We start from the raw sequence: 27256 nt of genomic DNA on the forward strand, positions 1-27256 counted from the left end.
GGCGGGGGGCGCTGGTCACCCTCCTCTGTGTAGGTGTGTGTGGCGGGGGGTACTGGTCGCCCTCCTCTGTGTAGGTGTGTGGCGGGGGGCACTGGTCGCCCTCCTCTGTGTAGGTGTGTGGCGGGGGGCGCTGGTCACCCTCCTCTGTGTAGGTGTGTGGCGGGGGGCGCTGGTCACCCTCCTCTGTGTAGGTGTGTGGCGGGGGCGCTGGTCGCCCTCCTCTGTGTAGGTGTGTGGCGGGGGGCGCTGGTCGCCCTCCTCTGTGTAGGTGTGTGGCGGGGGGCGCTGGTCACCCTCCTCTGTGTAGGTGTGTGGCGGGGGGTACTGGTCACCCACCTCTAGGCCTGTGGCGGGGGGAATTGGTCGTCCTCTGTGTAGGTATGTGGCGGGGGGCGCTGGTCACCCACCTCTAGACCTGTGGCGCCCTCCTCCTCCTCCTCCTCTGCGCCCGTTCTTCCCGGCTCTCCACAAGTCGCCCTTTGTCCGCTGCCCCTGTCCTCGTGTTACCCTGCGGTGCTGGCCGTGCCCCTCACACGGGCCAGGCTCTGAGCGGATGAAGCTTGTTTATTTACCAGACCCATACATTCGGCATAGCGCGGCGGAGCCAGGATTAACCCTTCGGTGCACAAGCTGCGCACATGGGCTCCCTAGAAGGTGAACTGCGAGACGAAGATTGTGACGGTGAAGACGTGTCGGCCCTGCGGCCCCTCCGCGGACGTCTCCGCCATCTCCACGTCCACCTGGATCTCGGCCGGGCCGCTCACGGGCTTGGTGAGCAGCAGCTCCCCGCGGTGGCGGCCGGCCTGGCGGACCTCCAGGCCTCGGGGCCCTTTGCCTCTGGTCAGGGTGAAGCGCTGGCTGTCCGCCTGGGAGCGGGGGGCCGTCATGGTGAACAGGACGCGGGGCACCGGCAGCTGGGACTGTAGAGGGATGTAGTGGAAGGAGACGGAGTGGGGGGCATCCAGGCAGCCGCTGCTTCCCACCGGGCAGGGGGTCCGCTCACACTGGCTGCAGGAGACAGGAGGGGAAGCGGTCAGAAGCGGCTGTCGGGGGCACTGCAGGACAGGTGCGCCCCCCACAGGGGCGATGACGGCCCGCCGCCTCGTACTCACTGGCCAGAGACCTTCACGTAAGTGGCGTTCATCTTGGCCCTGGGACACTCCGGCCGCACGCAGGTGAAGCCGCCATAGAGATTGACGCATTGTTCTCCTCCAGGACAGGCCGCCTCCTTGGAGACACATTCGTCTACATCTGGAGAAAAGGAGGACGCGGTGAAGAGCTGCGCGCCGACCACCTCTGAGCCGACCACCTCTGAGCCGCATCGTGTCCACCATACCTTTACAAGTGTTGGGCTGTGACTCGAGGAGGTACCCCCGCGGACACACACAATGGTACGCCCCTGGCGTGTTCACACATTCGTGCACACAGAGCTTAGAGCCGGCCCTTCCTTGGTACAAACCACATTCATCGATGTCTGGGGGGAGAGGAGGCAGAATGAGGAGACACTGCGGCCCCGGTAGGGTGCACCGATACATTGTGACAGCCCTGCAGCTGTGGGAAGTGCTGTGCGCACCTTCATGGTTTGGACAGTGAACGAGTGAGACCGGAGCCAGTGTGTGGTGTGCTGTGGGGCCGAGCACGAGGCGCAGAGGCGGAGCCGAACACGAGGCGCAGAGGCGGAGCCAAGCACGAGGCGCCGAGGCGGAGCCGAGCACGAGGCGGAGCCTAGCACGAGGCGCCGAGGCGGAGCAGAGCACGAGGCGCAGAGGCGGGGCCTAGCACGAGGCGCCGAGGCGGAGCAGAGCACGAGGCGCTGCGGATGGATTTCATCGCGAGGAGCAGATCGTACAGTTCACCAACAGCGAGTAACACCCGTCGCTTCATCTATGGGGTCACACTGGGTCTGGGGCACACGGAGCGGGGGGAGCAGTTACCCTGACAGAGACCCCCTGTCTGGATGAGGTATCCGGGGTCACAGGAGCAGTGCTGCACTCCCTGCGCGGTGGAGCAGCGGGCCGGACGCAGCGCTGAGGACGACGTGTTGGTTGCAGACGGCAGCTCTGTGGACAAAGAAAACACGTGAAAGTATCCTGGACCCTCAACCACAAGATGCTTCCATCTGTAGCCCCCCCCAGGGCCAATGTATAGCATGGGGTCCCAGAACTGCGCGGGGCAGTGTGGTCGAACAGGGCAGCAGATCATATTAATACTTGGGGTCTATAGTGACCGGACCCCTCATCTGCCTCCTCACTGCTGATGACATTATGGCCCTCAGCCAGCCCACAGCCTCAGCTCGCCCCCCTGACTCAGCCAGCCCTCTCCACAACCTCAGCCAGGCCCCCCCACCACAGTGTCACCTAGCCCCATCCACCGCCTCATCCTGCCCCCTCCACAGCCATGGAATGGGCCTCGCTGACACTGGTGCTATGAGCGGAGGGGGCCTCGCTGACACTGGTGCTATGAGCGGAGGGGGCCCGGCTGACACTGGTGCTATGAGCGGTGGGGGCCCGGCTGACACTGGTGCTATGAGCGGTGGGGGCCCGGCTGACACTGGTGCTATGAGCGGAGGGGGCCCGGCTGACACTGGTGCTATGAGCGGTGGGGGCCCGGCTGACACTGGTGCTATGAGCGGAGGGGGCCTCGCTGACACTGGTGCTATGAGCGGTGGGGGCCCGGCTGACACTGGTGCTATTAGCGGAGGGGGCCCGGCTGACACTGGTGCTATGAGCGGAGGGGGCCCGGCTGACACTGGTGCTATGAGCGGTGGGGGCTCGGCTGACATTGGTGCTATGAGCGGAGGGGGCCCGGCTGACACTGGTGCTATGAGCGGAGGGGGCCTCGCTGACACTGGTGCTATGAGCGGAGGGGGCCCGGCTGACACTGGTGCTATGAGCGGAGGGGGCCCGGCTGACATTGGTGCTATGAGCGGAGGGGGCCCGGCTGACACTGGTGCTATGAGCGGAGGGGGCCTCGCTGACACTGGTGCTATGAGCGGAGGGGGCCCGGCTGACACTGGTGCTATGAGCGGAGGGGGCCTCGCTGACACTGGTGCTATGAGCGGAGGGGGCCCGGCTGACATTGGTGCTATGAGCGGAGGGGGCCCGGCTGACACTGGTGCTATGAGCGGAGGGGGCCCGGCTGACATTGGTGCTATGAGCGGTGGGGGCCCGGCTGACACTGGTGCTATTAGCGGAGGGGGCCCGGCTGACACTGGTGCTATGAGCGGTGGGGGCCTCGCTGACACTGGTGCTATGAGCGGTGGGGGCCTCGCTGACACTGGTGCTATGAGCGGAGGGGGCCTCGCTGACACTGGTGCTATGAGCGGAGGGGGCCCGGCTGACACTGGTGCTATGAGCGGTGGGGGCCCGGCTGACACTGGTGCTATGAGCGGAGGGGGCCTCGCTGACACTGGTGCTATGAGCGGTGGGGGCCTCGCTGACACTGGTGCTATTAGCGGAGGGGGCCCGGCTGACACTGGTGCTATTAGCGGAGGGGGCCTCGCTGACACTGGTGCTATTAGCGGAGGGGGCCTCGCTGACACTGGTGCTATGAGCGGAGGGGGCCCGGCTGACACTGGTGCTATGAGCGGAGGGGGCCTCGCTGACACTGGTGCTATGAGCGGAGGGGGCCCGGCTGACACTGGTGCTATGAGCGGTGGGGGCCCGGCTGACACTGGTGCTATGAGCGGAGGGGGCCCGGCTGACACTGGTGCTATGAGCGGTGGGGGCCCGGCTGACACTGGTGCTATGAGCGGAGGGGGCCCGGCTGACACTGGTGCTATGAGCGGAGGGGGCCTCGCTGACACTGGTGCTATGAGCGGAGGGGGCCTCGCTGACACTGGTGCTATGAGCGGAGGGGGCCCGGCTGACACTGGTGCTATGAGCGGAGGGGGCCCGGCTGACACTGGTGCTATGAGCGGAGGGGGCCCGGCTGACACTGGTGCTATGAGCGGTGGGGGCTCGGCTGACACTGGTGCTATGAGCGGAGGGGGCCTCGCTGACACTGGTGCTATGAGCGGTGGGGGCCCGGCTGACACTGGTGCTATGAGCGGAGGGGGCCTCGCTGACACTGGTGCTATGAGCGGAGGGGGCCTCGCTGACACTGGTGCTATGAGCGGAGGGGGCCCGGCTGACACTGGTGCTATGAGCGGAGGGGGCCCGGCTGACACTGGTGCTATGAGCGGAGGGGGCCTCGCTGACACTGGTGCTATGAGCGGTGGGGGCCTCGCTGACACTGGTGCTATGAGCGGTGGGGGCCTCGCTGACACTGGTGCTATGAGCGGTGGGGGCCTCGCTGACACTGGTGCTATGAGCGGTGGGGGCCTCGCTGACACTGGTGCTATGAGCGGAGGGGGCCTCGCTGACACTGGTGCTATGAGCGGAGGGGGCCCGGCTGACACTGGTGCTATGAGCAGAGGGGGCCTCGCTGACACTGGTGCTATGAGCGGAGGGGGCCTCGCTGACACTGGTGCTATGAGCGGAGGGGGCCCGGCTGACACTGGTGCTATGAGCGGAGGGGGCCCGGCTGACACTGGTGCTATGAGCGGAGGGGGCCCGGTTGACACTGGTGCTATGAGCGGAGGGGGCCTCGCTGACACTGGTGCTATGAGCGGTGGGGGCCTCGCTGACACTGGTGCTATGAGCGGTGGGGGCCTCGCTGACACTGGTGCTATGAGCGGTGGGGGCCTCGCTGACACTGGTGCTATGAGCGGAGGGGGCCCGGCTGACACTGGTGCTATGAGCGGAGGGGGCCTCGCTGACACTGGTGCTATGAGCGGAGGGGGCCTCGCTGACACTGGTGCTATGAGCGGAGGGGGCCCGGCTGACACTGGTGCTATGAGCGGAGGGGGCCTCGCTGACACTGGTGCTATGAGCGGAGGGGGCCTCGCTGACACTGGTGCTATGAGCGGAGGGGGCCCGGCTGACACTGGTGCTATGAGCGGAGGGGGCCTCGCTGACACTGGTGCTATTAGCGGAGGGGGCCCGGCTGACACTGGTGCTATGAGCGGTGGGGGCCCGGCTGACACTGGTGCTATGAGCGGTGGGGGCCCGGCTGACACTGGTGCTATGAGCGGTGGGGGCCCGGCTGACACTGGTGCTATGAGCGGTGGGGGCCCGGCTGACACTGGTGCTATGAGCGGTGGGGGCCCGGCTGACACTGGTGCTATGAGCGGAGGGGGCCTCGCTGACACTGGTGCTATGAGCGGAGGGGGCCTCGCTGACACTGGTGCTATGAGCGGAGGGGGCCTCGCTGACACTGGTGCTATTAGCGGAGGGGGCCTCGCTGACACTGGTGCTATGAGCGGAGGGGGCCCGGCTGACACTGGTGCTATGAGCGGTGGGGACCCGGCTGACACTGGTGCTATGAGCAGAGGGGGCCTCGCTGACACTGGTGCTATGAGCGGTGGGGGCCTCGCTGACACTGGTGCTATGAGCGGTGGGGGCCTCGCTGACACTGGTGCTATGAGCGGTGGGGGCCTCGCTGACACTGGTGCTATGAGCGGAGGGGGCCTCGCTGACACTGGTGCTATGAGCGGAGGGGGCCTCGCTGACACTGGTGCTATGAGCGGTGGGGGCCTCGCTGACACTGGTGCTATGAGCGGTGGGGGCCTCGCTGACACTGGTGCTATGAGCGGAGGGGGCCTCGCTGACACTGGTGCTATGAGCGGAGGGGGCCCGGCTGACACTGGTGCTATGAGCGGAGGGGGCCCGGCTGACACTGGTGCTATGAGCGGAGGGGGCCCGGCTGACACTGGTGCTATGAGCGGAGGGGGCCTCGCTGACACTGGTGCTATGAGCGGAGGGGGCCCGGCTGACACTGGTGCTATGAGCGGAGGGGGCCTCGCTGACACTGGTGCTATGAGCGGAGGGGGCCCGGCTGACACTGGTGCTATGAGCGGAGGGGGCCTCGCTGACACTGGTGCTATTAGCGGAGGGGGCCCGGCTGACACTGGTGCTATGAGCGGTGGGGGCCCGGCTGACACTGGTGCTATGAGCGGTGGGGGCCCGGCTGACACTGGTGCTATGAGCGGTGGGGGCCCGGCTGACACTGGTGCTATGAGCGGAGGGGGCCTCGCTGACACTGGTGCTATGAGCGGAGGGGGCCCGGCTGACACTGGTGCTATGAGCGGTGGGGACCCGGCTGACACTGGTGCTATGAGCAGAGGGGGCCTCGCTGACACTGGTGCTATGAGCGGTGGGGGCCTCGCTGACACTGGTGCTATGAGCGGTGGGGGCCTCGCTGACACTGGTGCTATGAGCGGAGGGGGCCTCGCTGACACTGGTGCTATGAGCAGAGGGGGCCTCGCTGACACTGGTGCTATGAGCGGAGGGGGCCTCGCTGACACTGGTGCTATGAGCGGAGGGGGCCCGGCTGACACTGGTGCTATGAGCGGAGGGGGCCCGGCTGACACTGGTGCTATGAGCGGAGGGGGCCCGGCTGACACTGGTGCTATGAGCGGAGGGGGCCTCGCTGACACTGGTGCTATGAGCGGAGGGGGCCTCGCTGACACTGGTGCTATGAGCGGAGGGGGCCCGGCTGACACTGGTGCTATGAGCAGAGGGGGCCTCGCTGACACTGGTGCTATGAGCGGAGGGGGCCTCGCTGACACTGGTGCTATGAGCGGAGGGGGCCCGGCTGACACTGGTGCTATGAGCGGTGGGGGCCCGGCTGACACTGGTGCTATGAGCGGAGGGGGCCCGGCTGACACTGGTGCTATGAGCGGTGGGGACCCGGCTGACACTGGTGCTATGAGCAGAGGGGGCCTCGCTGACACTGGTGCTATTAGCGGAGGGGGCCTCGCTGACACTGGTGCTATGAGCGGTGGGGGCCTCGCTGACACTGGTGCTATGAGCGGTGGGGGCCTCGCTGACACTGGTGCTATGAGCGGAGGGGGCCTCGCTGACACTGGTGCTATGAGCGGAGGGGGCCCGGCTGACACTGGTGCTATGAGCGGAGGGGGCCCGGCTGACACTGGTGCTATGAGCGGAGGGGGCCCGGCTGACACTGGTGCTATGAGCGGAGGGGGCCTCGCTGACACTGGTGCTATGAGCGGAGGGGGCCTCGCTGACACTGGTGCTATGAGCGGAGGGGGCCCGGCTGACACTGGTGCTATGAGCGGAGGGGGCCTCGCTGACACTGGTGCTATGAGCGGAGGGGGCCTCGCTGACACTGGTGCTATGAGCGGAGGGGGCCTCGCTGACACTGGTGCTATGAGCGGAGGGGGCCTCGCTGACACTGGTGCTATGAGCGGAGGGGGCCCGGCTGACACTGGTGCTATGAGCGGAGGGGGCCTCGCTGACACTGGTGCTATGAGCGGAGGGGGCCCGGCTGACACTGGTGCTATGAGCGGAGGGGGCCTCGCTGACACTGGTGCTATGAGCGGAGGGGGCCTCGCTGACACTGGTGCTATGAGCGGAGGGGGCCTCGCTGACACTGGTGCTATGAGCGGAGGGGGCCTCGCTGACACTGGTGCTATGAGCGGAGGGGGCCTCGCTGACACTGGTGCTATGAGCGGAGGGGGCCCGGCTGACACTGGTGCTATGAGCAGAGGGGGCCTCGCTGACACTGGTGCTATGAGTGGTGGGGGCCTCGCTGACACTGGTGCTATGAGCGGTGGGGGCCTCGCTGACACTGGTGCTATGAGCGGAGGGGGCCCGGCTGACACTGGTGCTATGAGCAGAGGGGGCCTCGCTGACACTGGTGCTATGAGTGGTGGGGGCCTCGCTGACACTGGTGCTATGAGCGGAGGGGGCCTCGCTGACACTGGTGCTATGAGCGGAGGGGGCCTCGCTGACACTGGTGCTATGAGCGGAGGGGGCCCGGCTGACACTGGTGCTATGAGCGGTGGGGGCCCGGCTGACACTGGTGCTATGAGCGGAGGGGGCCTCGCTGACACTGGTGCTATGAGCGGAGGGGGCCCGGCTGACACTGGTGCTATGAGCGGAGGGGGCCCGGCTGACACTGGTGCTATGAGCGGAGGGGGCCCGGCTGACACTGGTGCTATGAGCGGAGGGGGCCTCGCTGACACTGGTGCTATGAGCGGAGGGGGCCTTGCTGACACTGGTGCTATGAGCGGAGGGGGCCCGGCTGACACTGGTGCTATGAGCGGAGGGGGCCCCGCTGACACTGGTGCTATGAGCGGAGGGGGCCTCGCTGATACTGGTGCTATGAGCGGAGGGGGCCTCGCTGACACTGGTGCTATGAGCGGAGGGGGCCCGGCTGACACTGGTGCTATGAGCGGAGGGGGCCTCGCTGACACTGGTGCTATGAGCGGAGGGGGCCTCGCTGACACTGGTGCTATGAGCGGAGGGGGCCCGGCTGACACTGGTGCTATGAGCGGAGGGGGCCTCGCTGACACTGGTGCTATTAGCGGAGGGGGCCCGGCTGACACTGGTGCTATGAGCGGTGGGGGCCCGGCTGACACTGGTGCTATGAGCGGTGGGGGCCCGGCTGACACTGGTGCTATGAGCGGTGGGGGCCCGGCTGACACTGGTGCTATGAGCGGAGGGGGCCCCGCTGACACTGGTGCTATGAGCGGAGGGGGCCCGGCTGACACTGGTGCTATGAGCGGAGGGGGCCTCGCTGACACTGGTGCTATTAGCGGAGGGGGCCTCGCTGACACTGGTGCTATGAGCGGTGGGGGCCTCGCTGACACTGGTGCTATGAGCGGAGGGGGCCTCGCTGACACTGGTGCTATGAGCGGAGGGGGCCCGGCTGACACTGGTGCTATGAGCGGAGGGGGCCCGGCTGACACTGGTGCTATGAGCGGAGGGGGCCCGGCTGACACTGGTGCTATGAGCGGAGGGGGCCTCGCTGACACTGGTGCTATGAGCGGAGGGGGCCCGGCTGACACTGGTGCTATGAGCGGAGGGGGCCTCGCTGACACTGGTGCTATGAGCGGAGGGGGCCCGGCTGACACTGGTGCTATGAGCGGAGGGGGCCTCGCTGACACTGGTGCTATTAGCGGAGGGGGCCCGGCTGACACTGGTGCTATGAGCGGTGGGGGCCCGGCTGACACTGGTGCTATGAGCGGTGGGGGCCCGGCTGACACTGGTGCTATGAGCGGTGGGGGCCCGGCTGACACTGGTGCTATGAGCGGAGGGGGCCTCGCTGACACTGGTGCTATGAGCGGAGGGGGCCCGGCTGACACTGGTGCTATGAGCGGTGGGGACCCGGCTGACACTGGTGCTATGAGCAGAGGGGGCCTCGCTGACACTGGTGCTATGAGCGGTGGGGGCCTCGCTGACACTGGTGCTATGAGCGGTGGGGGCCTCGCTGACACTGGTGCTATGAGCGGAGGGGGCCTCGCTGACACTGGTGCTATGAGCAGAGGGGGCCTCGCTGACACTGGTGCTATGAGCGGAGGGGGCCTCGCTGACACTGGTGCTATGAGCGGAGGGGGCCCGGCTGACACTGGTGCTATGAGCGGAGGGGGCCCGGCTGACACTGGTGCTATGAGCGGAGGGGGCCCGGCTGACACTGGTGCTATGAGCGGAGGGGGCCTCGCTGACACTGGTGCTATGAGCGGAGGGGGCCTCGCTGACACTGGTGCTATGAGCGGAGGGGGCCCGGCTGACACTGGTGCTATGAGCAGAGGGGGCCTCGCTGACACTGGTGCTATGAGCGGAGGGGGCCTCGCTGACACTGGTGCTATGAGCGGAGGGGGCCCGGCTGACACTGGTGCTATGAGCGGTGGGGGCCCGGCTGACACTGGTGCTATGAGCGGAGGGGGCCCGGCTGACACTGGTGCTATGAGCGGTGGGGACCCGGCTGACACTGGTGCTATGAGCAGAGGGGGCCTCGCTGACACTGGTGCTATTAGCGGAGGGGGCCTCGCTGACACTGGTGCTATGAGCGGTGGGGGCCTCGCTGACACTGGTGCTATGAGCGGTGGGGGCCTCGCTGACACTGGTGCTATGAGCGGAGGGGGCCTCGCTGACACTGGTGCTATGAGCGGAGGGGGCCCGGCTGACACTGGTGCTATGAGCGGAGGGGGCCCGGCTGACACTGGTGCTATGAGCGGAGGGGGCCCGGCTGACACTGGTGCTATGAGCGGAGGGGGCCTCGCTGACACTGGTGCTATGAGCGGAGGGGGCCTCGCTGACACTGGTGCTATGAGCGGAGGGGGCCCGGCTGACACTGGTGCTATGAGCGGAGGGGGCCTCGCTGACACTGGTGCTATGAGCGGAGGGGGCCTCGCTGACACTGGTGCTATGAGCGGAGGGGGCCTCGCTGACACTGGTGCTATGAGCGGAGGGGGCCTCGCTGACACTGGTGCTATGAGCGGAGGGGGCCCGGCTGACACTGGTGCTATGAGCGGAGGGGGCCTCGCTGACACTGGTGCTATGAGCGGAGGGGGCCCGGCTGACACTGGTGCTATGAGCGGAGGGGGCCTCGCTGACACTGGTGCTATGAGCGGAGGGGGCCTCGCTGACACTGGTGCTATGAGCGGAGGGGGCCTCGCTGACACTGGTGCTATGAGCGGAGGGGGCCTCGCTGACACTGGTGCTATGAGCGGAGGGGGCCTCGCTGACACTGGTGCTATGAGCGGAGGGGGCCCGGCTGACACTGGTGCTATGAGCAGAGGGGGCCTCGCTGACACTGGTGCTATGAGTGGTGGGGGCCTCGCTGACACTGGTGCTATGAGCGGTGGGGGCCTCGCTGACACTGGTGCTATGAGCGGAGGGGGCCCGGCTGACACTGGTGCTATGAGCAGAGGGGGCCTCGCTGACACTGGTGCTATGAGTGGTGGGGGCCTCGCTGACACTGGTGCTATGAGCGGAGGGGGCCTCGCTGACACTGGTGCTATGAGCGGAGGGGGCCTCGCTGACACTGGTGCTATGAGCGGAGGGGGCCCGGCTGACACTGGTGCTATGAGCGGTGGGGGCCCGGCTGACACTGGTGCTATGAGCGGAGGGGGCCTCGCTGACACTGGTGCTATGAGCGGAGGGGGCCCGGCTGACACTGGTGCTATGAGCGGAGGGGGCCCGGCTGACACTGGTGCTATGAGCGGAGGGGGCCCGGCTGACACTGGTGCTATGAGCGGAGGGGGCCTCGCTGACACTGGTGCTATGAGCGGAGGGGGCCTCGCTGACACTGGTGCTATGAGCGGAGGGGGCCCGGCTGACACTGGTGCTATGAGCGGAGGGGGCCCCGCTGACACTGGTGCTATGAGCGGAGGGGGCCTCGCTGATACTGGTGCTATGAGCGGAGGGGGCCTCGCTGACACTGGTGCTATGAGCGGAGGGGGCCCGGCTGACACTGGTGCTATGAGCGGAGGGGGCCTCGCTGACACTGGTGCTATGAGCGGAGGGGGCCTCGCTGACACTGGTGCTATGAGCGGAGGGGGCCCGGCTGACACTGGTGCTATGAGCGGAGGGGGCCTCGCTGACACTGGTGCTATTAGCGGAGGGGGCCCGGCTGACACTGGTGCTATGAGCGGTGGGGGCCCGGCTGACACTGGTGCTATGAGCGGTGGGGGCCCGGCTGACACTGGTGCTATGAGCGGTGGGGGCCCGGCTGACACTGGTGCTATGAGCGGAGGGGGCCCCGCTGACACTGGTGCTATGAGCGGAGGGGGCCCGGCTGACACTGGTGCTATGAGCGGAGGGGGCCTCGCTGACACTGGTGCTATTAGCGGAGGGGGCCTCGCTGACACTGGTGCTATGAGCGGAGGGGGCCCGGCTGACACTGGTGCTATGAGCGGTGGGGACCCGGCTGACACTGGTGCTATGAGCAGAGGGGGCCTCGCTGACACTGGTGCTATGAGCGGTGGGGGCCTCGCTGACACTGGTGCTATGAGCGGTGGGGGCCTCGCTGACACTGGTGCTATGAGCGGAGGGGGCCCGGCTGACACTGGTGCTATGAGCGGAGGGGGCCCGGCTGACCCTGGTGCTATGAGCGGAGGGGGCCCGGCTGACACTGGTGCTATGAGCGGAGGGGGCCTCGCTGACACTGGTGCTATGAGCGGAGGGGGCCCGGCTGACACTGGTGCTATGAGCGGAGGGGGCCTCGCTGACACTGGTGCTATTAGCGGAGGGGGCCCGGCTGACACTGGTGCTATGAGCGGTGGGGGCCCGGCTGACACTGGTGCTATGAGCGGTGGGGGCCCGGCTGACACTGGTGCTATGAGCGGTGGGGGCCCGGCTGACACTGGTGCTATGAGCGGAGGGGGCCTCGCTGACACTGGTGCTATGAGCGGAGGGGGCCCGGCTGACACTGGTGCTATGAGCGGTGGGGACCCGGCTGACACTGGTGCTATGAGCAGAGGGGGCCTCGCTGACACTGGTGCTATGAGCGGTGGGGGCCTCGCTGACACTGGTGCTATGAGCGGTGGGGGCCTCGCTGACACTGGTGCTATGAGCGGAGGGGGCCTCGCTGACACTGGTGCTATGAGCGGAGGGGGCCCGGCTGACACTGGTGCTATGAGCGGAGGGGGCCCGGCTGACACTGGTGCTATGAGCGGAGGGGGCCCGGCTGACACTGGTGCTATGAGCGGAGGGGGCCTCGCTGACACTGGTGCTATGAGCGGAGGGGGCCTCGCTGACACTGGTGCTATGAGCGGAGGGGGCCTCGCTGACACTGGTGCTATGAGCGGTGGGGGCCCGGCTGACACTGGGGCTATGAGCGGAGGGGGCCCGGCTGACACTGGTGCTATGAGCAGAGGGGGCCTCGCTGACACTGGTGCTATGAGCGGAGGGGGCCTCGCTGACACTGGTGCTATGAGCGGAGGGGGCCCGGCTGACACTGGTGCTATGAGCGGTGGGGGCCCGGCTGACACTGGTGCTATGAGCGGAGGGGGCCCGGCTGACACTGGTGCTATGAGCGGTGGGGACCCGGCTGACACTGGTGCTATGAGCAGAGGGGGCCTCGCTGACACTGGTGCTATGAGCGGTGGGGGCCTCGCTGACACTGGTGCTATGAGCGGTGGGGGCCTCGCTGACACTGGTGCTATGAGCGGAGGGGGCCTCGCTGACACTGGTGCTATGAGCGGAGGGGGCCCGGCTGACACTGGTGCTATGAGCGGAGGGGGCCCGGCTGACACTGGTGCTATGAGCGGAGGGGGCCCGGCTGACACTGGTGCTATGAGCGGAGGGGGCCTCGCTGACACTGGTGCTATGAGCGGAGGGGGCCTCGCTGACACTGGTGCTATGAGCGGAGGGGGCCCGGCTGACACTGGTGCTATGAGCGGAGGGGGCCTCGCTGACACTGGTGCTATGAGCGGAGGGGGCCTCGCTGACACTGGTGCTATGAGCGGAGGGGGCCTCGCTGACACTGGTGCTATGAGCGGAGGGGGCCCGGCTGACACTGGTGCTATGAGCGGAGGGGGCCTCGCTGACACTGGTGCTATGAGCGGAGGGGGCCCGGCTGACACTGGTGCTATGAGCGGAGGGGGCCTCGCTGACACTGGTGCTATGAGCGGAGGGGGCCTCGCTGACACTGGTGCTATGAGCGGTGGGGGCCCGGCTGACACTGGTGCTATGAGCGGTGGGGGCCCGGCTGACACTGGTGCTATGAGCGGAGGGGGCCTCGCTGACACTGGTGCTATGAGCGGAGGGGGCCCGGCTGACACTGGTGCTATGAGCGGAGGGGGCCCGGCTGACACTGGTGCTATGAGCGGAGGGGGCCTCGCTGACACTGGTGCTATGAGCGGAGGGGGCCTCGCTGACACTGGTGCTATGAGCGGAGGGGGCCCGGCTGACACTGGTGCTATGAGCGGAGGGGGCCTCGCTGACACTGGTGCTATGAGCGGAGGGGGCCCCGCTGACACTGGTGCTATGAGCGGAGGGGGCCTCGCTGATACTGGTGCTATGAGCGGAGGGGGCCTCGCTGACACTGGTGCTATGAGCGGAGGGGGCCTCGCTGACACTGGTGCTATGAGCGGAGGGGGCCTCGCTGACACTGGTGCTATTAGCGGAGGGGGCCCGGCTGACACTGGTGCTATTAGCGGTGGGGGCCCGGCTGACACTGGTGCTATGAGCGGAGGGGGCCCGGCTGACACTGGTGCTATGAGCGGAGGGGGCCTCGCTGACACTGGTGCTATGAGCGGTGGGGGCCTCGCTGACACTGGTGCTATGAGCGGAGGGGGCCCCGCTGACACTGGTGCTATGAGCGGAGGGGGCCTCGCTGACACTGGTGCTATGAGCGGAGGGGGCCTCGCTGACACTGGTGCTATGAGCGGAGGGGGCCTCGCTGACACTGGTGCTATGAGCGGAGGGGGCCTCGCTGACACTGGTGCTATGAGCGGAGGGGGCCTCGCTGACACTGGTGCTATGAGCGGAGGGGGCCCCGCTGACACTGGTGCTATGAGCGGAGGGGGCCTCGCTGACACTGGTGCTATGAGCGGAGGGGGCCTCGCTGACACTGGTGCTATGAGCGGAGGGGGCCTCGCTGACACTGGTGCTATGAGCGGAGGGGGCCTCGCTGACACTGGTGCTATGAGCGGTGGGGGCCTGGCTGACACTGGTGCTATGAGCGGTGGGGGCCCGGCTGACACTGGTGCTATGAGCGGAGGGGGCCCGGCTGACACTGGTGCTATGAGCGGTGGGGGCCCGGCTGACACTGGTGCTATGAGCGGTGGGGGCCTCGCTGACACTGGTGCTATGAGCGGTGGGGGCCCGGCTGACACTGGTGCTATGAGCGGAGGGGGCCCAGCTGACACTGGTGCTATGAGCGGTGGGGGCCCGGCTGACACTGGTGCTATGAGCGAAGGGGGCCTCGCTGACACTGGTGCTATGAGCGGTGGGGGCCCGGCTGACATTGGTGCTATGAGCGGAGGGGGCCTGGCTGACACTGGTGCTATGCCCGGAGGGGGCCTGGCTGACACTAGTGCTATGCCCGGAGGGGGCCTGGCTGACACTGGCGCTATGAGCGGAGGGAGCCCGGCTGACACAGGTGCTATGAGCGGAGGGGGCGTCACTGACACTGGTGCTATGCGCAGAGGGGGCCTGGTTTTAAGCCCCCTTTTCAGACTGTACAGCAGTCGTGATGGCGCTGGCTTGGCACAGTCAGCCAGGCCCCTTCTCACGAGCGGCTCTGTGATGTTAGTCAGCTGTATGTCTGAAGTGATATCTAGGTAGGTGCGAGATCGTGCCAGAAGTCCGCGGGCCACTGCCCCATTTCTTATGTGAAGGCTCCACGCCCGACCCTCTGCCACCCCACCGCCCTGGCCACGCTCTCGCTGTTACCGCTGCAGACGGCCGGCTGTCCGCTCCAGGTCTGGTTCTCCGTGCAGGTCCTGGACTCGGAGCCACTCAGCTGGTAGCCAGGGTCACACAGGACGTGCAGCTCGTGTCCCAACTTCAGCTTTCTGCCCAGGATCCGACCGTGTCGTGGTGGCTTCAGCTGTGGACAGGAGTCTGCGGTGGGAAGAAACCTCCGTCAGGAGACAGTCAGCAGGCAGGTAAATGGCGGTTTGGGGGCAGCTCCCACCTTTATCCTCCCGTCTCTGCAGTTGCCCCCTCAGCTGGTTCAGTCTTCTGCTGAGGGTCCGTACTCCCCGCAGGTACGAGGCCTCGTGGTCCGTGAGCAGCTTCTGGACCTGGTGCAGGGCGCGGAGAGCCTCCCGCTGCTCGGAGCAGACCTGAGGGTACAGAGAACTGCCGCTGACTGCCCCCGATCTGGAGACCCCATGTCACGGATCCCTCCTCCGTGGTGTCAGTTATTTGTCACGTGCCCGCTCTCACACGTGACTTGGGGTTGTGCCTGCAAGGGTTAATCTATCTCCCCACTCTCAGTCCAGCATTCAACCTGTCTTATGCTGTAATGGGAGCATAACTCCCACACCAACCCAGGCCACACACCCGCTCATACATGCTGCCACCACTCACCGAACACACGGGCGATGAAATATTACTACTACTGTCTGCCAATCATAAGGCTCACACAGTTTAAGGCTATGGATTCTTTAGAACATACAAGGTTCAACTTGTTAAGTTTTATGCTATAATACAAAAAGGTACAGCGCTTACAATAAGAAAAAAGGTATACAAATATGGTAATAAAAAGACATACAAATATGCAAAACAGTTATAAAAATAAACAGGAGAAAACTTACAGAAATACCTAACTTTGTAGTCTGCTTTCTGCTCCCTGAGGGGGGGTGACTATGGACTGGAACACATCAGCTCGGCTGCCCTCAATCTATGAAAACGATTCTATGTATACAGGCCTAATTTATAGAGTCACCCTGGAGGTCAGATTTCTAGACCAGCCTCTCAGGTTGATATTATAATTGCTTGTTTTTCACTGGGCATGGCCACTCTATCAATGAATATATTATTTCTCTGAAATTTTTTTGTAAAGTTCCGAACAGATAGATAGTGTTAGGCTGTAATTGACATCTCTCCAAAAGAGCTAGAAGGTGTGAAATGTTTCCCTTTATTGGTTTTCAGGGAGACCCCCTGGCGAGATTGGAGACAGTAGACTGCCTTCTCAAGATACATATGTTGTGACTTTTGTGAGACCTGCAGTCTCAGGACAGATGTTAAACTACTGCTGGTTATACATATATATCTATACATACCTCACTACAGGACCCAATTCATATCTCGCCTAATGGAGGCTCTCCGTAAGAAAATACACGTGAAGCGTCTGGTATCGAGTGCGTATCACCCACAGACCAATGGCTTGTGTGAGTTCTTCAATTGTACCCTCAAACAGATGCTACGCATGCTGGTTGAGACCCAAAGGCGCGATTGGGAGCGGTACCTCCCACACCTGCTATTCGCTTACCGAGAGGTTCCGCAGGCCTCGATGGGTTTCTTCCCCTTCGAACTTCTGTACGGCAGGTGAGTCCGGGGACCCCTTGGGTTGGTAAGGGAATCCTGGGAAGAGGAGCAGAACCCTTCTGAAGTTTCCATAGTGGAGTATGTCACGCGCTTCCGTGACAAAATGCAGACCTTGACACAGTTGCTGCATGACAACATGACGCAGGCTCAGGCTGATCAGAAGCACCGGTACGACCAGAACACCCAGGAGTAGCCCTACCACGTTGGTCAAAAGGTGTAGATGATGTTCCCCGTACCAAAAGATAAGCTTCAAGCAGCATGGGAAGGCTTGTACGTCGTCCACCAACAGCTCAACCCAGTCACCTACGTGGTCATGCTCGAAGTAGGTGAAAGGCCTTTCACGTCAACACAATGAAGGCTCATCACGAACGTGAACCTTACGTTATAGCGGTCTGCAGCCTGCCCGAAGACGGGGAGGAAGACCCCCTCCTGGACATGCTGGCCCAAGCCAAGGTTGGTGGGTCCATCAAGGACGTGGAGATAAGCGCCTTGTTAACCGAATCTCAGTGGTCACAGTTGTGGACCACGCTGGAACCTTTCCGGGTTGTGTTCTCCAACCGACCTGGAAGGACCATGTTAGCGGTTCACGAGGTGGACACCGGGAATCATGCCCCACTACGGCGAACACCCTATCGGATCTCCGACGAGGTGCAGCAGGTTATGCGCCAGGAGGTCGATGAGATGTTACAGCTGGGGGTGATTCAACGGTCAGATTCAACGGCCTCACCTGTAGTTCTCGTGCCAAAGAAGGATCGGACCACCCAGTTCTGCGTGGACTACAGGGGGCTCAACACCATCACGGCCTCTGACGCACACGCAATGCCGCGCATAGAGGTGCTGCTTGAGCGGTTAGCTGGTGCAAAATATCTGACCATAATGGATCTGAGTCGAGGATACTGGCAGAATCCCCTGCGCCCCGAGGCGCAGGAGAAGTCCACCTTTATCACCCCCTTTGGACTGTACGAGTCCACGGTCATGCCATTCGGCATGAAGAATGCCCCTGCCACTTTCCAGCGGATGGTCAACCACCTGCTTCAGGGGCTGGAGAAGTACGCGGTGGCGTACCTGGATGACATTGCCATCTTCAGTTTTTCCTGGGACGAACATGCAGCATGTTGAGGAGGTGCTCAGCCGAATTCACCGGGCCGGTCTTGACCATCAAGCTGTGAAAGTGCCAGATGGGCATGAGAGAGGTCCACTACCTGGAGCATCGGGTAGGTGAGAAGTCCATAAAGCCAGAGCCTTGGATAGTGGACGCGATAGTGTCCTGGCCCACCCCCAGGACCAAGAAACAGGTGATGTCCTTCCTGGGCACTGCAGGGTACTATAGGCGCTTCGTACAGAACTATAGTAGCCTGGCAAACCCTTGACGGACCTCACCAGGACGAAGCTAACGCACATAGTCGACTGGACTGAGAACTGTGAGGGGGCCTTCCAGGCGTTGAAAACGGCCCTGTGCAACGCTCCTGTGTTGAAAGCAGTCGACCGTTCTTGGTGCAGACTGACACCGGCGAGTTTGGCCTCGGTGCTGTGCTCAGCCAGGTCGACTCGGGGAACCACGAGCACCCCATGTTGTACCTGAGCCGGAAGCTTCTGCCAAGGAAAGTGGCCTATTACACCATCGAGAAGGAGTGACTGGCCATAGTATGGGCCCTGCAACGTTGGCAGCCCTATTGTCGCACCTTCACTGTGGTGATGGACCACGACCCTCTGCGCTGGCTAAAAGCCATTTGTGGAACCAACGGAAGGCTGCTACGCTGGAGCCTTGCCCTCCAGCAGTATGACTTTACAATCAAACACAAAACAGGCAGGGAGCATGGCAATGCAGATGGGTTGTCCCACCAGGTTGAACCTGCCGAAGAGCGCATGGAGGAGTACTGAGAGGTCCTGCCTCCGTAGCACAGTCCAAAAAGGGGGAGGTGTCAGGAACATGGGTTTTTTACTGTATATTGTCGCACACACTGAGCTCTGCTGCATTCAAGAACAGACACGCTGTAGGCCATTCCGACCTCCCTCTTCTCACTCGGCCTGCTGCTATGTGCGTAATTCAAAACCCTCACTAGAATCACTGTAGTTTTATGGCTGTACGCTGCAAATTCCAGTCTCCCTAGACTCCTCATTTCCCCCCTCACATCAAATAATGGCCAAAACTGGTACTTTCTTTGTTGAGATTCTTTGTTCTATTAGTGTGATATATAAAGTTGTGGCCAAAAGTATTGACACCCCTGCAATTATGTCAGATAATACTCAGTTTCTTCCTGAAAATGATAATAACAAAGAATTTGTGTTTGCAATTTTAATTTAATTTGTCTTAAATGAAAAAACACAAAAAGAATTGTCCTAAAGCCAAATTGGATATAATTCCACACCAAACATAAAAAGGGGGTGGACAAAAGTATTGGCACTGTTCGAAAAATCATGTGATGCTTCTCTAATTTGTGTAATTAACAGCGCCTGTAACTTACCTGTGGCACCTAACAGCATGGAGAAAAGAAAGAAGACCAAAAACCTGTCTGAGGACTTGAGAAACCAAATTGTGAGGAAACATGAGCAATCTGAAGGCTGCAAGTCCATCTCCAAAGACCTGAATGTTCCTGTGTCTACCGTGCGCAGTGTCATCAAGAAGATTAAAGCCCGTGGCACTGTGGCTAACCTCCCTAGATGTGGACGGAAAAGAAAATTTGACAAGAGATTTCAACGCAATATTGTGCGGATGTTGGATAAAGAACCTCGACTAACATCCTAACAAGTTCAATCTGCCCTGCAGTCTGTCACGCCTCCCGCATTCCCCTCTGGCTCTTCTCATGCTTACCTGTCCCGGCGCGCCGCTGCTGCCGCTTCTTCCGGCTCCCGGCGTGCGCATTCGTCTCTGCGCGCTCCCAGACTGTCCGCGCGCCGCCTGGTCTCCTCTCTTCTTCCCTCCTCGCTGGATCCTGGTTCTCGGCCCCGGCGCATGTGCACTTCCTGCTCTGGGGGCGCATGCGCACTCCCTTAGGCTGGTCCTTGCTCCCTCCACTCCTCCCCTTCCTGTGATCCTGGAGGGTTCCTGACTCGGAAGTGCAGCGCAACTCCTGCTATATCAGGTAGCCTCTCCCCCTACTCTTTGCCTGATTGTCATTTGACCCAGGTCCCGCCATACCTTGCTCTGTCTTGTGCGTCCGCCTTACCTTGCCCTGTCCTGTGAGTCCGCCATACCTTGCTCTGTCCTGTGCGTCCGCCATGCCTTGCTCTGTTTTGTGCATCCATCATACCCCGCCTGTTCTGTGTTACCGCAATACCCTGTCTGTCCCGTGTCTCCGCTATAGTCAGTTCTGCGTCTTCTCAGCTTCCGTGGCAATAGTCTCCCTCGGGTCTGCCCCTAACGCTCCCTGCATTGGGGGTGGTCACCTGGTCAGCTCGTCCCTGGGAGGTTCGTTGTCGCGGTACTGTGGGTTCACTCTAGGAGTTTCAGAAGATCTGACACAGTCTGAGGGTACAACAGTGTCAACCAATACTATCTGTCGGCGTCTGAATGAAAAGGGACTGTTTGGTAGGAGACCAAGGAAGACCCCACTTCTTACCTCGAGACTTAAAAAAGCCAGGCTGGAGTTTGCTAAAACTTACCTGAAAAAGCCTAAAACGTTTTGGACAATGTTTTCTGGTCAGATGAGACAAAAGTAGAGCTTTTTGGGCAAAGACATCAACATAGAGTTTACAGGAGAAAAAAAAGAGGCATTCAAAGAAAAGAACACGGTCCCTACAGTCAAACATGGCGGAGGTTCCCTGATGTTTTGGGGTTGCTTTGCTGCCTCTGGCACTGGACTGCTTGACCGTGTGCATGGCATTATGAAGTCTGAAGACTACCAACAAAGGGTAGGGCCCAGTGTGAGAAAGCTGGGTCTCCCTCAGAGGTCAAGGGTCTTCCAGCAGGACAATGACCCAAAACACACTTCAAAAATCACTAGAAAATGGTTTGAGAGAAAGCACTGGAGACTTCTAAGGTGGCCAGCAATGAGTCCAGCCCTGAATCCCATAGATCACCTGTGGAGAGATCTAAAAATGGCAGTTTGGAGAAGGCACCCTTCAAATATCAGGGACCTGGAGCAGTTTGCCAAAGAAGAATGGTCTAAAATTCCAGCAGAGCATTGTAAGAAACTCATTGATGGTTACCGGAAGCGGTGGTTACAGTTATTTTGGCTAAAGGTTGTGCAACCAAGTATTAGGCTGAGGGTGCCGATAATTTTGTCTGGCCCATTTTTGGAGTTTTGTGTGAACTGATCAATGTTTTGCTTTTTGCTTCATTCTCTTTTCTGTTTTTTCATTTCAGACAAATTAAATGAAGATAATAATACCAAATAATTTGTGATTGCAATCATTTTCAGGAAGAAACTGAGTATTATCTGACAGAATTGCAGGGGTGTCAATACTTTTGGCCACAACTGTATGGGCACCGATTTGGGCTAGAAATATAAGAATTATATATTCCAGATGTCCATTCATAGATCTATCACTCACTGAAAGCGCTAGCAGCTAAACGCAACGAGTGCAAAGCGTGGATTTCTCCTTAAGCAGTCCATGTAATTGCGCCGTGCTTACATTTAAAAGAATTGCCCCGACGTGGTGCACCCCGGGAACCTGGTATAGTTCGTATACGAGATATGCGTAAAAATAGTTTTCATATTCTTAGAAAAGGGGAGGTTTCAATCCCTAAGTGATGTCACCGCAGGGGGAGTGGCGGGGTTTTGCGCTAGGAATACCTTAGTGAGACAGCATTCTTGCAGTGTCTTTGTGTCCAGGGTCCTGGTGCTATATAGATGTGATATGCATCTTGATGTATGTATCCTACAAAGCCCACGGCCAGCCATGATGATATGAAATGATCTGAACGATCTGTAAGTGTTCTTTTCAATTTTAATCCCATTTTATTTGTAATCTGTGTTGTACATATGATATTGTCTTCTTTGTAATATCTTTTTATACTTTGTAAACACTGCCTACCTTTTTTGGAGTAAAATATAAAATTACTAGCTTGTCTTTCCATGCTCTAAACAAACTGTCGCGTCCTCTGAAGTGATTTACGCTACTGATTTGGGTTGGCTCTGAACCCATTAATCCTAGGAAATTGAAGCTGGTGGCAGCATGCTTTGTTATGTGCGTTTGGGAGGCTTTGTAGTGGTGGTGGCGATGATAATTATTGTTCCCGCCTGAGTGTAAGTAGTTATATCGCCCTCGCTGCAGCATGCCCAGTAGCCAGTACATAGCAGGCAGCCTTTCTGGCGACTAATTATCCTAGGTGCAGTACTGACCTGAGGGTAAGGGGGCGCCAGAGAGCTGCAAGTTCCAAAGCGGAACTGAGAAGTGGGATATAGATAAATTCCCTTCAGAAGGAACTGGGGGCAACGAAACAACCCCGGTTCATAACAAATTGGTAGGATCCCTGACATAGCCGGTGGGATCCGTGACATTGGTGGCAGCACGGTGGGATCCGGGACAGGTATGATGGGAGTAGTGATACATTGTGTGATAGGAGATTAGATTGTGAGCTCCGGGGTCGGGGATGATGGGAGTAGTGATACATTGTGTGATAGGAGATTAGATTGTGAGCTCTGGGGTCAGGGATGATGGGAGTAGTGATACATTGTGTGATAAGAGATTAGATTGTGAGCTCCGGGGTCAGGGATGATGGGAGTAGTGATACATTGTGTGATAGGAGATTAGATTGTGAGCTCTGGGGTCGGGGATGATGGGAGTAGTGATACACTGTGTGATAGGAGATTAGATTGTGAGCTCCGGGGTCAGGGATGATGGGAGTAGTGATACACTGTGTGATAGGAGATTAGATTGTGAGCTCCGGGGTCAGGGATGATGGGAGTAGTGATACACTGTGTGATAGGAGATTAGATTGTGAGCTCCGGGGTCAGGGATGATGGGAGTAGTGATACACTGTGTGATAGGAGATTAGATTGTGAGCTCCGGGGTCAGGGATGATGGGAGTAGTGATACACTGTGTGATAGGAGATTAGATTGTGAGCTCCGGGGTCAGGGATGATGGGAGTAGTGATACACTGTGTGATAGGAGATTAGATTGTGAGCTCCGGGGTCAGGGATGATGGGAGTAGTGATACACTGTGTGATAGGAGATTAGATTGTGAGCTCTGGGGTCAGGGATGATGGGAGTAGTGATACATTGTGTGATAGGAGATTAGATTGTGAGCTCCGGGGTCGGGGATGATGGGAGTAGTGATACACTGTGTGATAGGAGATTAGATTGTGAGCTCTGGGGTCGGGGATGATGGGAGTAGTGATACACTGTGTGATAGGAGATTAGATTGTGAGCTCCGGGGTCGGGGATGATGGGAGTAGTGATACATTGTGTGATAGGAGATTAGATTGTGAGCTCTGGGGTCGGGGATGATGGGAGTAGTGATACATTGTGTGATAGGAGATTAGATTGTGAGCTCCGGGGTCAGAGATGATGGGAGTAGTGATACACTGTGTGATAGGAGATTAGATTGTGAGCTCTGGGGTCAGGGATGATGGGAGTAGTGATACACTGTGTGATAGGAGATTAGATTGTGAGCTCCGGGGTCAGAGATGATGGGAGTAGTGATACATTGTGTGATAGGAGATTAGATTGTGAGCTCCGGGGTCAGAGATGATGGGAGTAGTGATACACTGTGTGATAGGAGATTAGATTGTGAGCTCTGGGGTCGGGGATGATGGGAGTAGTGATACATTGTGTGATAGGAGATTAGATTGTGAGCTCCGGGGTCAGAGATGATGGGAGTAGTGATACACTGTGTGATAGGAGATTAGATTGTGAGCTCCGGGGTCAGAGATGATGGGAGTAGTGATACACTGTGTGATAGGAGATTAGATTGTGAGCTCTGGGGTCGGGGATGATGGGAGTAGTGATACATTGTGTGATAGGAGATTAGATTGTGAGCTCCGGGGTCAGAGATGATGGGAGTAGTGATACACTGTGTGATAGGAGATTAGATTGTGAGCTCTGGGGTCAGGGATGATGGGAGTAGTGATACACTGTGTGATAGGAGATTAGATTGTGAGCTCCGGGGTCGGGGATGATGGGAGTAGTGATATATTGTGTGATAGGAGATTAGATTGTGAGCTCCGGGGTCAGGGATGATGGGAGTAGTGATACATTGTGTGATAGGAGATTAGATTGTGAGCTCTGGGGTCGGGGATGATGGGAGTAGTGATACATTGTGTGATAGGAGATTAGATTGTGAGCTCCGGGGTCAGGGATGATGGGAGTAGTGATACATTGTGTGATAGGAGATTAGATTGTGAGCTCCGGGGTCGGGGATGATGGGAGTAGTGATACATTGTGTGATAGGAGATTAGATTGTGATCTCCGGGGTCAGGGATGATGGGAGTAGTGATACACTGTGTGATAGGAGATTAGATTGTGAGCTCCGGGGTCGGGGATGATGGGAGTAGTGATACATTGTGTGATAGGAGATTAGATTGTGATCTCCGGGGTCGGGGATGATGGGAATAGTGATACATTGTGTGATAGGAGATTAGATTGTGAGCTCCGGGGTCGGGGATGATGGGAGTAGTGATACATTGTGTGATAGGAGATTAGATTGTGATCTCCGGGGTCAGGGATGATGGGAGTAGTGATACACTGTGTGATAGGAGATTAGATTGTGAGCTCTGGGGTCAGGGATGATGGGAGTAGTGATACACTGTGTGATAGGAGATTAGATTGTGAGCTCTGGGGTCGGGGATGATGGGAGTAGTGATACATTGTGTGATAGGAGATTAGATTGTGAGCTCCGGGGTCGGGGATGATGGGAGTAGTGATACATTGTGTGATAGGAGATTAGATTGTGAGCTCTGGGGTCGGGGATGATGGGAGTAGTGATACACTGTGTGATAGGAGATTAGATTGTGAGCTCCGGGGTCGGGGATGATGGGAGTAGTGATACATTGTGTGATAGGAGATTAGATTGTGAGCTCTGGGGTCGGGGATGATGGGAGTAGTGATACATTGTGTGATAGGAGATTAGATTGTGAGCTCTGGGGTCAGGGATGATGGGAGTAGTGATACACTGTGTGATAGGAGATTAGATTGTGAGCTCTGGGGTCGGGGATGATGGGAGTAGTGATACATTGTGTGATAGGAGATTAGATTGTGAGCTCTGGGGTCAGGGATGATGGGAGTAGTGATACATTGTGTGATAGGAGATTAGATTGTGAGCTCTGGGGTCAGGGATGATGGGAGTAGTGATACATTGTGTGATAGGAGATTAGATTGTGAGCTCCGGGGTCGGGGATGATGGGAGTAGTGATACATTGTGTGATAGGAGATTAGATTGTGAGCTCTGGGGTCTGGGATGATGGGAGTAGTGATACACTGTGTGATAGGAGATTAGATTGTGAGCTCCGGGGTCAGGGATGATGGGAGTAGTGATACACTGTGTGATAGGAGATTAGATTGTGAGCTCTGGGGTCAGGGATGATGGGAGTAGTGATACATTGTGTGATAGGAGATTAGATTGTGAGCTCTGGGGTCAGAGATGATGGGAGTAGTGATACACTGTGTGATAGGAGATTAGATTGTGAGCTCTGGGGTCGGGGATGATGGGAGTAGTGATACATTGTGTGATAGATTAGATTGTGAGCTCTGGGGTCAGGGATGATGGGAGTAGTGATACATTGTGTGATAGGAGATTAGATTGTGAGCTCTGGGGTCAGGGATGATGGGAGTAGTGATACACTGTGTGATAGGAGATTAGATTGTGAGCTCCGGGGTCGGGGATGATGGGAGTAGTGATACATTGTATGATAGGAGATTAGATTGTGAGCTCTGGGGTCAGGGATGATGGGAGTAGTGATACACTGTGTGATAGGAGATTAGATTGTGAGCTCCGGGGTCAGGGATGATGGGAGTAGTGATACACTGTGTGATAGGAGATTAGATTGTGAGCTCCGGGGTCAGGGATGATGGGAGTAGTGATACACTGTGTGATAGGAGATTAGATTGTGAGCTCCGGGGTCGGGGATGATGGGAGTAGTGATACATTGTGTGATAGGAGATTAGATTGTGAGCTCTGGGGTCAGGGATGATGGGAGTAGTGATACACTGTGTGTTAGGAGATTAGATTGTGAGCTCCGGGGTCGGGGATGATGGGAGTAGTGATACATTGTGTGATAGGAGATTAGATTGTGAGCTCTGGGGTCGGGGATGATGGGAGTAGTGATACATTGTGTGATAGGAGATTAGATTGTGAGCTCTGGGGTCAGGGATGATGGGAGTAGTGATACATTGTGTGATAGGAGATTAGATTGTGAGCTCTGGGGTCGGGGATGATGGGAGTAGTGATACATTGTGTGATAGGAGATTAGATTGTGAGCTCCGGGGTCAGGGATGATGGGAGTAGTGATACATTGTGTGATAGGAGATTAGATTGTGAGCTCTGGGGTCGGGGATGATGGGAGTAGTGATACATTGTATGATAGGAGATTAGATTGTGAGCTCTGGGGTCAGGGATGATGGGAGTAGTGATACATTGTGTAATAGGAGATTAGATTGTGAGCTCTGGGGTCAGGGATGATGGGAGTAGTGATACACTGTATGATAGGAGATTAGATTGTGAGCTCCGGGGTCGGGGATGATGGGAGTAGTGATACATTGTGTGATAGGAGATTAGATTGTGAGCTCCGGGGTCAGAGATGATGGGAGTAGTGATACATTGTGTGATAGGAGATTAGATTGTGAGCTCCGGGGTCAGGGATGATGGGAGTAGTGATACATTGTGTGATAGGAGATTAGATTGTGAGCTCTGGGGTCGGGGATGATGGGAGTAGTGATACACGGTGTGTCAGATATGAAGGCTCAGCTGTGATCTTGCTCTCTGTGCTGGTTGCCCCCCGGAGACCCTCGTGTACTTGTGTCTCTTACCTCTGGAGGACTCGCCTGCGCCGCGCTGTCACCGAGCAGGTGGAGGGAGACGCTGAGGAGGAGGAGGACTGTCGGCAGCATGGTGTCAGTACAGACGTCCTGCAGAACACGATGAGAGTTGTAATCCCAGTTACTAGAATACTCTGATCCTGTCTGAGATGGAGCAGCACATATAGGGTCACTCACCGTCCGGGGCCTCCGCAGAGATGTGATTGGTGGCAGCGAGCGCTGCAGACACATCACCTCCACATTCCTGGCAGCCGCAGGCGGGGTTCCTCCAGCACAGTAAACAGCGCGGCGGCAACAAGACCTGTTTGTTAGAGCTGTGCCCGCAGAGCATTGCAAAACACAGCTCTGCTGCAGAGCATCCTGCCCATCACCTGCAGAGCATCCTGCCCATCACCTGCAGAGCATCCTGCTCCATCATCTGCAGAGCATCCTGCCCATCACCTGCAGAGCATCCTGCCCATCACCTGCAGAGCATCCTGCCCATCACCTGCAGAGCATCCTGCCCATCACCTGCAGAGCATCCTGCCCATCACCTGCAGAGCATCCT

General features: G+C 59.2%; 1 protein-coding gene across 2 annotated transcripts; it reads right to left on the minus strand.

Moving 5' to 3' along the window:
- Positions 1–547: 547 nt before the first annotated feature.
- On the minus strand, positions 548–27019 carry LOC138649275 (fibulin-7-like). 2 transcript variants are annotated; one of them, XM_069739520.1, is made up of 8 exons: positions 26887–27019; positions 26701–26799; positions 15433–15583; positions 15189–15359; positions 1935–2060; positions 1337–1474; positions 1113–1251; positions 554–1008 (listed from the first exon to the last, which is right to left on the minus strand). In XM_069739520.1, the coding sequence occupies exons 1-8, from the start codon at positions 26938–26940 to the stop codon at positions 648–650; spliced, it is 1239 nt and encodes a 412-aa protein (XP_069595621.1). In that variant the 5' UTR covers positions 26941–27019; the 3' UTR covers positions 554–647. The 2 variants fall into 2 exon arrangements, with proteins under 2 accessions (XP_069595622.1, XP_069595621.1); XM_069739521.1 differs by lacking the exon at positions 1935–2060 and having other exon boundaries at positions 548–1008.
- Between the last annotated feature and the right edge of the window lie 237 nt (positions 27020–27256).

Source organism: Ranitomeya imitator, chromosome 9 (genome assembly GCF_032444005.1).
Source record: "Ranitomeya imitator isolate aRanImi1 chromosome 9, aRanImi1.pri, whole genome shotgun sequence".
Lineage (NCBI taxonomy): Eukaryota > Metazoa > Chordata > Amphibia > Anura > Dendrobatidae > Ranitomeya > Ranitomeya imitator.